We start from the raw sequence: 12,982 nt of genomic DNA, 5'->3' as shown, positions 1-12,982 counted from the left end.
CATGGATTTGGGGAAAGCATATGACCAAGTGAATACAGACAAGGAATGTGGAAAATATTAGGGATATATGGAGTAAATGGGAAACTATTGAATACCATTAAGAGTATGTATGAGGGTTCTAGGGCTCCAGTGCATGTGGATGGTGAACTGAGTGCATTTTTCTGTCTGAATGTTGGATTGAAACAGGGATGTGTCATGTTTCTATGGTTGTTCAATCTGTGTATGGATGGGGTTATAAAAGAGATACAGGGTATGGCAGTAGATGTTAGGTCACTCCTAATAGGAGAGAGCAGCATTTGGAAACTTCCTGTTCTGTTGTTTGCTGATGACTGTATTGTTAAGTGAAGATGGAGGGGAATTGCAAGGCCTTGTGAGTGAGTTTGGAATAATGTGTATGAAATAGAATCTAAAGATGAATGTAGGGAAGGGTAGAAGTTGTGGCCTTTGAGAGAAATGAAGTCACTGAATGCATAGTGAGGAAATGGAAAATGTGAGTGCATTTATGTACAGTATTTGGGTACTGTGAAGAGTAAGGATGGATGTTAAGAGGATGAAGTGCTTGAAAGGATATGACAGGAAAGAAAGGTTGCTGGTTCTGTGAAAGCAGTGATAAAAAATAGAGAAGTGAGCATGGAAGTAAAAAAGTCACAGCATGATGGTATTTTGATACCAACTCTACCTTATGGAAGTGAAGCTTGGACCTTGTTGGAAGGACACGAGTCAAGAGTGAGAGTAGTGGAAATGAGTAATTTGAGAGGAGCATGTGGAGTTACCTGGAGAGATAGGCTGACAAATGAGGAAATGAAGGAGCATTGTGGTATGAATGTGGATGTAATAGAAAGCATGAGGGGAAATACATTGAGGTGGTTTAGCCATGTGAAGAGAATGGAGTGTGAGAGACTGACGAGGAGCGTGTATGTGAGTGAGGTGGAGAGCGAGACCAAGGATGAGATGGAGGGATGAAGTAGAGAGGTACATGAGAGAGGGAGATGTGAGTTAGGGGGAGGGCAATGTAATGGCAGGGGACAGGGCAACATGGAGGCAATTTTTTTGTGACCCACCCATGCAGGATTTAGGTATCTGGTTATAGATTTATATATTGTAAACAGTAGAAGTCCAATTTAACTGACTAATTCAGGCAACTACCATTCCATTATCTCAAATTTTTACCTAAATTGAGTTCCGTAACCAAGGGTCAGTATAAGAGAAACTTTTCCGGTAGTTGGAGGTATTGTACTTTCCGCCACATCCTTGAAGGCAACAGTCAAGCTGAGTTCCGGACAATGCGCACATGCACATAACAGATGTTGATAGGTCCAGGATCACATGAGTGACGCAACTCGGGCGATTCGACAGTAATGTGCTGCAATGCCATGCAGGAATGATCACGCATGCTGGTGAGGGGAGTGTTCCAGGTATTGGCTTGTAGACATACTCTCTTTATTGAACTTTTCCTAGTAAATTAGTGATATTGGAAATGGAATTTCCTTAATGGAATTATACTATTGTTAACAGAAATTTTCCCTTAAATAGGGCAAATAAATACTGGAAAATTATGGGCTTCCATTATATCGCTTTTCTACTGTAGTGTATATGCACATATCATGCATAATTGGTATCAAACAGGGCCCTGTAACTGTACTGTACTGTACTGTATAATTGTTCAGACAAAGAAAAACACCCATAAATACTGTAATAAGGATGATAAAATGTCATTATACTGTACAGTGTACAGTACAGACACACTATGCTGTACACCCTACCCCCAGAAGCAGAATCTGGCAGGGTGAAGCAGGTTAGCAAGGCAGAAAGAAAGAGGATGGGCAGACCCAGCCAAGCATTAGGGGAGAGACAGGTGAGGCATGATTGACAAAAACAAAACAAAATGTCACGGTGAATAAACTCAACTAGACTATAGCAGGAGAATTGACAAAGCCAGTGAAGGTGCCATTGCTGCCATTGCTGGTGAGAGAGCATTGGGTTTGGGGGAAGGGGGGTCTCGCACTTTGTTAGCATTTGGGACAAGATACACAAGAGGAAAAGCACCAGGAAATGCATTGAGGAGGATTGATATACATGTTTAATACTGAATACAAGAAGATTACAAAAGATAGGTGCTGTACTGTACACTCAGGTAACAAATTAAAAAGAAATAGAGGCTGCATATTTTTATGCACAGACTGTTGGAACAGGAGTGAACAAAATGAGTTTCCTCAGAAAACATGCAATGCCAGCAGGCATTATCCTTCGGAGGATGTTTTGTAATATTTTCCTTGTGCTTCTGTGTAACGTCAGATGTGGGATACCAAAAATAAATTAAATATTTTTCTCTTCACGATGTAATCTTCATGCACTGTGTGAAAAATAGGAACTTCGGAACAAACAGGATCAATAATAAAAAACACTAATAGTGGTGGTGATACTAAGGGCTCTGAATTTGATCCTCCAGCTTGTAGTAGAGTACTGTTTATTATATACTGAACATGATACAAGAATAAAACCATAAAGGTAAGCAGTTTAAACAATATGAAGCCATCTGTTGTGAGCCAGAATTCCAAATTATGAGTAAAGCTGCTGGGAAACAGTGTTTGGGTGACAGGACATATGGCACAGGATAATTTTCAAGGAGACATAGGACCACCTCTTCAGTATTTATATATATATATATATATATATATATATATATATATATATATATAAAAAATGTACCTACCTTTGAATTCTTTCAGAGGCTTTGTGAAGGTGTACAGAGGTGTGTTTTCAAATGTGAATTTGATCCATCAACAAACAAGGAATATGTTATAAGGGATAGGTTAAGTTAGGTTAGGATGAATTAGGTTGGTTTAAGTTTCAAAAATTTAGGTTAGGTTTGGATAAATCAGCACTGATTAGGGTAGTTTCATGCCAAAAATGAAAATACCTATCAGGGATTTCAGTTTTGGGGCTTCCCACATAATTTTAGAAATGCAGCCCCATGTCATGTAATGGAAATTGACATATGCCGGAAGATGTGGCAATGGGTAATTGAGAGTTAGCTGTAATAGGAAAAAAAAAAGTGAAAAAGGGGATATAATGAATATTAATTGTATCACTGTCACTCCATTGTGGTTTCTTCCTAACAGTTCCTAACTAAGCAGCCACAGAAGCGGCTTGGTTGCAGTCCCAAGGGAGAGGAGGATGTACGCACCCACCCCTTCTTCAGGAGGATTGACTGGGAGAAACTGGAGAACAGGGAGGTTCAGCCACCCTTCAAACCAAAAATCGTGAGTACAGACTGCACATCCATTGATTTCTGTTGGGGAGCGACTCTCTCCTACTTGGACTTATGCATTGATGGGATGGTTTTTGAGTGGAAGACTTTAATGATATGTTCAGCAGGTACTCATTATGGGGAGCTTGTTTTTCTTGACTGTCCATCTATGAGTTATAAATCCGCAATTTTTTTGAGCATGTACATTTTCTGTTTTCTGATGATGAGGAATCCTGAAGAGTACTTGCAGATACTTCGAAGATCATTATGATATTCATTATGGTATTTGATTTTCACTTGGAGTATGATTTATTAGTATGGTAATTAAATTGTAATAGTTAACAGTAATCCGTTGAGAATGTATGCAGTTTCAAGTTAAAGTCCAAGTAGGATTATAGTTCTAAGAGTAGATTGCAATAAAGCAACTTGATCTTGAAGAACACATATTGCACTGGCACTGTATTATATTGATTTTAGGTTGATTGTGTTGCAACATTACATTTCCCTTTTGGTAGACAAGTGAACCCAAACAGCTTAGAAGTACAGTAAAACTTCTCTAAGTCGGTATAACTGTGGCTGAGGCCATTCTGACTTGACTGTAATTCTAACATATGGGAAATATGAGATTCCTGACAAAAAAAAAAAAAAAAAAAAAAAAAAAACACTTACCATGCTCGCAGAGGGTGTAATCCAAACATAAGGAGGGCCTCATGGTAGGATGTAGAGGTGCTAAGGGAGCATATGATCACTCTGTGCAACATTTCTTAACCATAATCACAATTGAACAACAGTTCTTCTTTATTTTGTAAAACGTGCTCAGCTTCAGGTTAAACTCCGCACATATGGCACTCATCAAACTACCAACATCGATCCTTTCCAAAACTTTCAGCTTCTCTTGAATGCTCAGGGTCTTCAGCTTCATCCCCTTCCTGCGTGAAGGAGCCTTGGAAGCTATGCTGGTTAGGAAAAAAAGTGCAGGATACAGAGTGGAACACGAGAGAATACCGATGAGAGTGGTAGTAGATGCTAGACTGAGGCAGAGTGAGGTGGGAAGTTGTGAGACTTAGCAACCTCTACATTTAGTGGGCAAGCCACCATATTAGCAACACTGAGCGGGAGGTGGCTGGCGGGCCTTCACAGACTAGAACATGATGAGCGGGTGCGTCATCATACCAAGATATGGCTTCCTTCAGCCAGGATTTCACGTCTTAGGGGTAGTTTTACGAGGATTTTCTGACCGGTGGAGCAACATGAGCCCTCACAGCCTAGAATGATGCATCATCATTCCAAGGTGGGCCTTCTGTTAGACGTCAGTTTACGACTTTGGGGAAATTTTTCCGAGATATTTTTTTTTTTTTTTTTTTTTTTTTTTTTTTTTTTTTACCGATTTCAAAATTGTAACGTAGTTTCAGTAATGAGTTTCATTTGCCATTACGACTTATGTGTAATTCTGACTTATAGGATGCCGACTTTCAGAGGTTTTAACGTAATGTACTGTATTTATACAATTTTATGCTTGATGCTTAGACTATCCATCATAATACAAAAATGTCAGAATGTGATGATACTTGTATTTATATGTGTTCTTCTTGAGTCTGTTTGAAGCAAATTGGTCAGGTATTTTAGCTGGCACACTGGACTGCAGAGTAATGAAGTAGAGTACTTATGTAGAGTAACTGGTAGATATTGTAATGCATTTTTTTTTTTTTTTTTTTTTTTTTTTTTTAAAATGCAAGTTGCATTTTTTTTTTTTTTTTTTTTTTTTTTTTTTTTTTTTGCATCATGCAGATGGTTATTATTGTTTTCACAGCACTCAGGAAACATAATCTGATTGCCATGTTTAAATTTATAGAATAAACTTACTGATGCTATACACTAAAAAGACTATATGATAATGAAAAAAAGTCCCATACATGAAAAGAAGTGCTTCAGAGCTAAAATGAACACTGCTGTGGACACTAAGTTTCATGGTGTTTTAGTTTCAATTTTTGAGATTTGTACAGCTCATGTCGTAGTGAAAATCTATCCAAAGACACAGAATAACTACCATGTGGACGTTATGTATACAGTATACAAAGTTCACATTTTCCTCAGACCCTATGAAGCCTACACTGTTTCTTCACAGCTTCACAAAGCTACACTATTTCTTCACTGTTTCCCATCTACTGCTTTCTCTGTTGCCGCTTTGTATGTCTGTTTTCTTACTAACTGGTTGGTCACTGACTCTCTCACTGTCTGCCCCTGGGTGTTCTTGTTACGTCATTCATTTTTCTTGTTTGTTCATTAGCACAGTTTTAAGTATACTGTATCTGTTTTCTCACTGTCATTGCATCCACTTAGTTTTAATTCATACAGTAAATAAAGCAAATCATAACAGCTTAGGAGCACAACTTAGAAATGCTGCTTGCAAATTTCATTGTACTGTATTCATACAAGCAGCATGTCAACTGGATATGAAGTACTGTAGTGAGCTGTATACTTTAGTGTTCCATCTTTATGTGGCATTTTGTGGTGGATGAGCTTATGATATTATATATATATATATATATTAAGTTCAGTCTCAGTCGTTTGTATTATTGTGGGTATTACTGGAGTGGTTGTAAGTTTGGACAGTGAGGAGAACAAATGATAAGCTGGTTTTACTTTCATATGATGGCTTAAAATGTTTTAAGCAGAATTTGTGAAGGAAACTATCTAAAAAAAAAAAAATTGTATTTTACTTTTTCTAACTCAGATTCTTTCTCATGATCTAGGATATTATTCAGTATGTAAAAACTGAGCATGTAAGAGAAGTTATGCAACATAGCATGGTCTAGGATAGAACTAGAAGCATGTATGTTTATAAAGAAGCATGAGTGAGTTTTAGCATGGTGACCCTAGATACTGTTGATGTTCGAGACAGTTTCACTCACAAGAAACTGTTGACCACAACCCAGCCTTGAAATTAGCACAGTCTTCCCATCCGAGGAAATTAGGTTAGCAGTTTATAACAAACACAATCACTGTGTTCTCAAATTATACTGTAAATTATTCAGGTATGGTAACTTTGTATTGGGTAAATGCATTGACTACATGGGTTTGTTAATATAAGGAACCTCAAAGGATATGTGAGTTGCCTTAAGTTGGCAGCCTCGGGAAGGAAATATATGAATGATTCAATGTAATAACTGGATCACTCCTGTCAGATACCAGGTCTCCCTTTTTCTTACTGGAATTGACCTTTTATTTGAACCAGTACTTAAGACAGAAGTGTAGAGCTTATTTATACAGGTATGTGTACTTTTATGAACAGTAAAACAAAAAACAGTTAGCCTACCAATGTTTGTGTTAGGTAATAGACTTGTAGATACTTTGTCTAGTTAAGCTATGATGACAGTGTGTCAGTATTCTGTTATATGTTTGAATTTACTGTTCTTCCTATTTGATAAATCATTTGGTATTAAAAACCTCCCTAGTATGTTTAGTAATGCATTGTATATAATTATTGTTAGTAAGATAACTTCATGGGCAACTGTATACTCTGCAGATTTGAAAACTGTTAAATGGTCAATTCCAGGTTTTTCCCCAGGGCTCTTACCATTTGTACCCAGTGTTGTTCAGCTTCCCACTCTACCCTGGTTTTGTTCCACACTGTATGACTAGACAATTGGTACTGGTGAAGGATGCTTGCCACTACAGTCTTCTTCCTCTGCTATTTTATAACCAGCTGCTGGACAGATGTTTATTTTCAGTTGGAAGACTTTGTATTAAAGGAAAGAACTTTGGATTTAGTTTAGTGAGTATATCTTAAGGATGCAGGGTGGTTGCATACTTTTTTAATAATAAAAAAAAAAATAGCAATTATTATATTTTGTAGAGCAAATGTGCTACAGAGCAGACGGAAAGGTGCAGTCCAGTAATAAAATATCATTAATCCCTTGTCATAGGGAACAATTAAGATTTATTTGACCGCCTTAAAATTGACTGTCCAGGTAAAGTAACCGTTATATGAAAAGCTTCATTAAGGTACTGCAGCAGTGAAAACATATCAGTGAATCTTAATTCCTATAATCCAAAGTCTGCCCTCACCTGATCCCTCAGTGTGATATATATATATATATATATATATATATATATATATATATATATATATATAATATTCATGTATGAGTAGAGGTAATATTTATTTGTTTAATGACTCGCTAAATGTCCCTTTAAGTGTCACCTCAATAATTATTTAACATGTTATTACTTTTTTAAAGTATCATTGTTTTTGGGCTGCGTGTGTGTACCCTGTACAGTGGACCTTCAACCTTTGCTTTTCTCATTTACACAGTTGATCCAAATGTGACTTATTAACTACAAATGTGGATTCATTTCTGATGTCATTTGTGATAGTATTTTTTGCTTTTAAATCTTTAATGTTGCTGCCCTATACTGTATATGTTTTATACTGTATATGTTTTATACCACTGTATCATAGGGTATGTCAATAAAAAACATAATCATTAAGCAGGTTGGGGTCACATGTGTTTTTTTGGGGGGAAGTGGAGGTCAGTCTAGAGATATGCATAGTGCCTTAACTTTATCATAATGGGTTAAAGGATCCTAGTTATGGCGTTTCTGTGGATGCAGGGAGTTTATTCAGGACATCAGCTGTATAAGTTGAGGGTCCACTGTATAAATATGAATATTTAAATATATTTATGTATGTTTTTCAGAAATTATACAAGTACTGTACAGTGTACTGTACCTTATGCACATTTTATATATTAACGACCATTTCTCAGTATTTCATTGTTTGAGGACTTCAGTTCTGCAATTTAACAGAAGTTTACTTGAAATTAAGTATATTTTTATATAATATGTGCTAATAGGAACAGTGCTCTCCTGTACTTGGGTGTTCATATTAGAATTCATTATATGAAGTATTTTGAAATACAGTAATCATCTGTGATGAAGTAGTATTGTTTATGATTTTTTGATAGTCATTAAAGATGAAAAGAATGAATAAGTATCAAAGATTATTAGTTATTTAATTATCTGGAAGCAAGCCTAACCCATGCAGTAATATATTATTTCTTCAGTGATTAAGTTTCAGTTTACGATACTGTACAGTGCATGAATATTATTCATCTTGGTAATGTCTGTAACCCTTTGACTAATGTATGCATGGAAGTTAACAACCCACTAGTGGACATCCTCACACTGGAAAAATTTCACAGACAAAATTAGCCATCAAGCTTCAAAGAAATTATTTGGTCAAGAACTAGTAATAATGAAAGTGGAGTTGGTGTACAAACTGCCCAGTTATAAGATGCATTTAAAATATTATGTGTTATTACTCGGGACACAAGCATTTCCCTACCATTCATGGCCTTGGTAAGAGGGGCTGCCCACAATCCACTCATGATGTAGTGCTGCTGTCAGGTGACTCGACAGTGAGAGACAAGCCAGGTGGTTTTTTTGTAACCCAGGAAATTTTTGACTGCTTTAAGTGGTTACCATACAACAGGATGGAGGTCTGGTCATCTGAGTGGTTGAGAATGTGGTCCATGAAGGTTTGCTTCTGTGGGGTTGTTGAAGTTATTACTTACATAATGCCACTTAGGGAGTTTGTGACTAGTCACTATCACCTGAAATGTCAGGCCTAAGTAGTCTAGCCCCAGACCCATATGCTGATGGGACAATAAAAGATTGGATGATAGAATTGAAAACATGTAGAAGTATCATCCTGCAAATTAGGTAGTACTGTATTGCCCATAGATTTTACTACTGTCATTGGCAACAAGATCCAATTCTATTTCACCCTTATATAAACAGGAGCATAGGGGCCTGGGGATGGGCTACAGAGTCTTGATAGTTATAGCAGTAGTGACCAGCTTCACTTGCCCCTGAGTGACATTACACAAGCAAGAAACCCCAGCCACCCCTTAGATGCCTTACCTCACTAAACAGCCAGGTATCATTTGGTTATACGATGACCTCTCAGGCAAATGGAGGAGCGATTGGGTAAATATGGATTGGAGCAGATGGGGGATGTGGAAGATGTGTGCAAGATATACACAGAAGAAATCTGTGCAACATGTGAGGTGGTGTGTGGGGTGAAGAGAAGACGAAAGGGGATGCAAGGAACAGCATGGTGGAATGAAGAGGTGAGAGAGGGTGTGGCACAAAAGAAGAATGCATATAGTGAATGGATGAGAAACGGGCATGGGAGAAATTGAGAGATGGAAGAGAGAGTTACATGTAGAGAGGAAAAGAGAGGTGAAAAGATTAGTACGAGAGAGCAAGAAGATAGTGGAGGAGGAGTTTGGAAGAAATTTGAGTGTAAAGTGGTGGAAATGTAAGAAAATGTCCTGGAAAGAGATAAAGAGAATTAGACAGGGTGCCAAAGAAGTTAGGTAGGGTGTGAAAGATAAAAATGATAGATTACTAGTGGAGAAGGGAGAAAAAGTGAGCAGATGGAGAGAACACTTTAAAGAATTGTTGAACATAGAGAATGAAAGTAATGCAAGTGTAAGTGGCTGGGGAATGGCTGGGAGATGGAGGGATGTGAGAAGAGGAGAAGAAATCAGTAGGATGGAAGTTGTGGAAGCAAGGAAGAAAGTTAAAATGGGGAAAGCCCCAGGAATTGATGGAGTGCGTGGTGAAATGCTGAAGCATGGGGGAGAGATAGTAGTAGAATGGATGTGGAAGCTTTGCAGTTTGGCCTGAGAGACAGGTAGAGTCCCAGAGGATTAGAAGTCAGGTATAATTATTCCCCTCTACAAAGGAAAAGGGGAAAAAGAAGTATGTGGTAATCATAGAGGCATTTGTATTTATGGTGTAATAGGAAAAGTATATGGTAGAATACTTACTGACAGAAATAGGGGAATAACAGAGGAATTAGTTGGAGAAGGACAGGAAGGTTTTAGGAAGGGAAGAGGTTGTGTAGATCAGATATTCATTCTTAGATCTTTAGTGGAAAAGTTTCTCAAGAAGGGAAAGAAGTTTCATATGGCCTTCATGGATTGGGAGAAAGCATATGAGAGGGTGGATAGGCAAGGATTGTGGAAAGTATTAAGAATACATGGAGTAGATGGGAAGTTGCTGAATGCCGTGAAGAGTGTGTATGAGCGTGGTAAGGCTGCAGTGCGTGTGGATAGTGAACTGAGTGAATTCTTCTATTTGAAGTGGATTGAAACAGGGATGTGTCATGTCTCCATAGGTGTTCAATCTGTATGTGGATGGGGTTATAAAAGAGATACAAGGTAGGGCAGTGGATGTTGGCGTGGCCCTAGTAAGAGATGGCAGTGTTTGGAAACTCCTTGTACCGTTGTTTGCAGATGATACTGTGTTGTTAAGTGAAGACGAAGGAGAGCTGCAAGGCTTGGTGGATGAGTTTGGGAGAGTGTAAGAAACAGAATCTAAAGGTGAATGTAGGGAAGAGTAAAGTTATGGTCTTCGAGAGAGGTGAAGTCAGTGAATGTACAGTGAGGTTGAAAGAGGAGGAAATGGAAAACATGAGTGTGTTTAAGACCTTAGGTAGTATGATGAATTAGGATGAAAGTTTAGAGGGTGAAGTGCATGAAGGGGTACAACAAGGAAGAGAAGTTGCTGGTTCCTTGAAAGCAGTGATAAGAAACAGGGAAGTGAGCTTGGAAATGAAAAAGTTACTACATGACAGTATTGTGATACCAACTCTGAAGTATGGAAGTGAAGCTTGGACCTTGTTGGACCGACAGAAGTCAAGAGTGAGAGCAGTGGAAATAAGTTATTTGTGAGGAGCATGTGGAGTCACATGGAGAGACAGACTGGCAAATGAGGAAGTGAAGGAACATTGTGGTGTGGATATTGATGTGATAGGAAGCGTCAGGAGAAGCACATTGAGGTGGTTTGGCCATGTGGAGAGGATGGAGATCAGTGAGAGACTGACGAGGATAGTTTATGTTAGTTAGGTGAAGGGGGGGAGAGGGAGGGGGAGGCCAAGGATGAGATGGAGGGATGGAGTGCAAAGGTATATGAGAGAGTGGGGTGTGAGCTGGGAGCAGGGCAGTGAAATGGTGGGGGACAGGGCGGCGACATGGAGGCAATTTGTTTATGACCACCCCTCATGGGATTAAGGCATCTGGCATTAGATAGATAGATAGACTCTCAGTGTAAGAAATGGTTTCCTGAGATACAGAAAGCCATTTCGTTTGTCACTCAGTGTAGAGTCACCAGAGAGAGAGAGAGAGATGGAGAGAGATGCTGTGGCTTTGCATCCCATGATAGTAGGCAAAAAAAACACCGTAGGGTCAGAGCCATAAATTATGGAGACGAGCAACCATGGCTAAATCACCTCATAGGTCCTACCCTCCCCTTTGCTTTTTTCTTCATAGTGATGGTTATGTATCTTTAGCACATACATTCAGATTTCCGTGAGATAACTTGAGGTTTTTCAGTTATGTAGTGTCATGGTGGCAGAGGCTAATCATTCACCCTTAATTGTTACGGGTCACAGTAGCTTGAGTTCAGACTCATACTCTTACATCTCAAAAGGAATAATGTAGGATAGTCCTTTTTTTTTTTGTTTTTTTGTTTTTTCCGATGTGGTAGATAACTGAGCTCAAGTTTTTCAGTAATAGTTGTAATAGTTAGTTAACTGCAGTAATATCATCACATTTTTTTAACATGCACATTTGGGCATTTTATATATGGTATATACATATGATATTGTGGTAGGTGGGGGCACTCACCATCCACTCACTCAATGTTGTGCCACTTTGGGTGTCTGCCCTTTCCTTTCTTCCTTCCTCCGTCTTCTGTCTCTCTTTCCTTCATTCTTTTGTCTTCCTTCTGCCCACGGTTGACTTTACACTCCCTCTTCTGTCTTTCTTTCCTTCATTTTCTCCTCTTCCTTCTGCTTATGGGTGACTCTACACTGAGTGACAAGCCAAGTGGTTTTCTGTACACCAGGAAGCCATTTACTACACTGGGTGGTAATCGTATAACCAAATTATGGTGCTTGGTGGTTTAGTGAATAATTAAGGCACTCCAATCAGAATGAGCCTGTGTAGGTTTATATCCTAGGGGTGGTTGGGGTTTATTGCTCACGTAATGCCACTCAGGGATGAGTAAGGCTGGTCACTTTCATCTTAAATGTCAGGACCAACTTGCCTTGCCCCAGGCTCCTACACGCCATATGGGGCAACATAGGATTGGATGATGGAAGGAAGGACGTGTGATATGTGCTCATTTCCCGTCTGTAGCTTGATATTATTGTTCTGGGGCATGACCATGATAGAGAAAACTGATATTGTATTGTATTATATTATTTATAAAAGCTCCAACATTCTTGTATGGTTCTGCCTTGGTCACTTAATGGTAGCTGTCCATGCTGCTCAATCTCTGACAACCTCCCTATTCAGTCCCTTATCCCTGAGGCCGTACTCTCTGACCACATTCCAGGCCTTTTCTGGTCTTCCTCTTGTAACGCTACCCCTGAGGTTCACACTTCTCTCCCTATGCACCCAGTTGTCATCCTCCATCCTCACAACATACCCAGACCATCTCAGCCTCCCCCTCCTCATCACAACACCAATACATTCAAGTCCCATCCATCCTCTCAACTCTTCAGTTGCAGTCCTAACCCCTCTCAGACCTTGTATTCAAGGATACACTACACATTCATCTAATCATTGTAATTTCTGTATGTTTAAGCCTACAGATGTCTTCTTCTTTTACTACCCAAGTTTCACAACCATACAGCATTACACTCCTAATGCATGC

General features: G+C 38.8%; 1 protein-coding gene across 1 annotated transcript in view; it reads left to right on the top strand.

Moving 5' to 3' along the window:
* Positions 1-12,982, top strand: part of LOC145402863 (protein kinase C, brain isozyme-like) — an 805,215-nt gene that overhangs the window by 765,749 nt on the left and 26,484 nt on the right. The window contains exon 13 of the mRNA XM_080274771.1: positions 3,123-3,263. Within this exon, the coding sequence (XP_080130897.1) occupies positions 3,123-3,263 (141 nt within the window). The remainder of the gene's footprint in view (positions 1-3,122; positions 3,264-12,982) is intronic.

The sequence above is a fragment of the Coenobita brevimanus genome, chromosome 59 (assembly GCF_032717465.1).
Source record: "Coenobita brevimanus isolate Jiangsu-jjx chromosome 59, ASM3271746v2, whole genome shotgun sequence".
Taxonomy (NCBI): domain Eukaryota; kingdom Metazoa; phylum Arthropoda; class Malacostraca; order Decapoda; family Coenobitidae; genus Coenobita; species Coenobita brevimanus.
The sequence above is the reverse complement of the archived record's forward strand: the minus strand, read 5'-3'. Positions and strand labels throughout refer to the sequence as shown.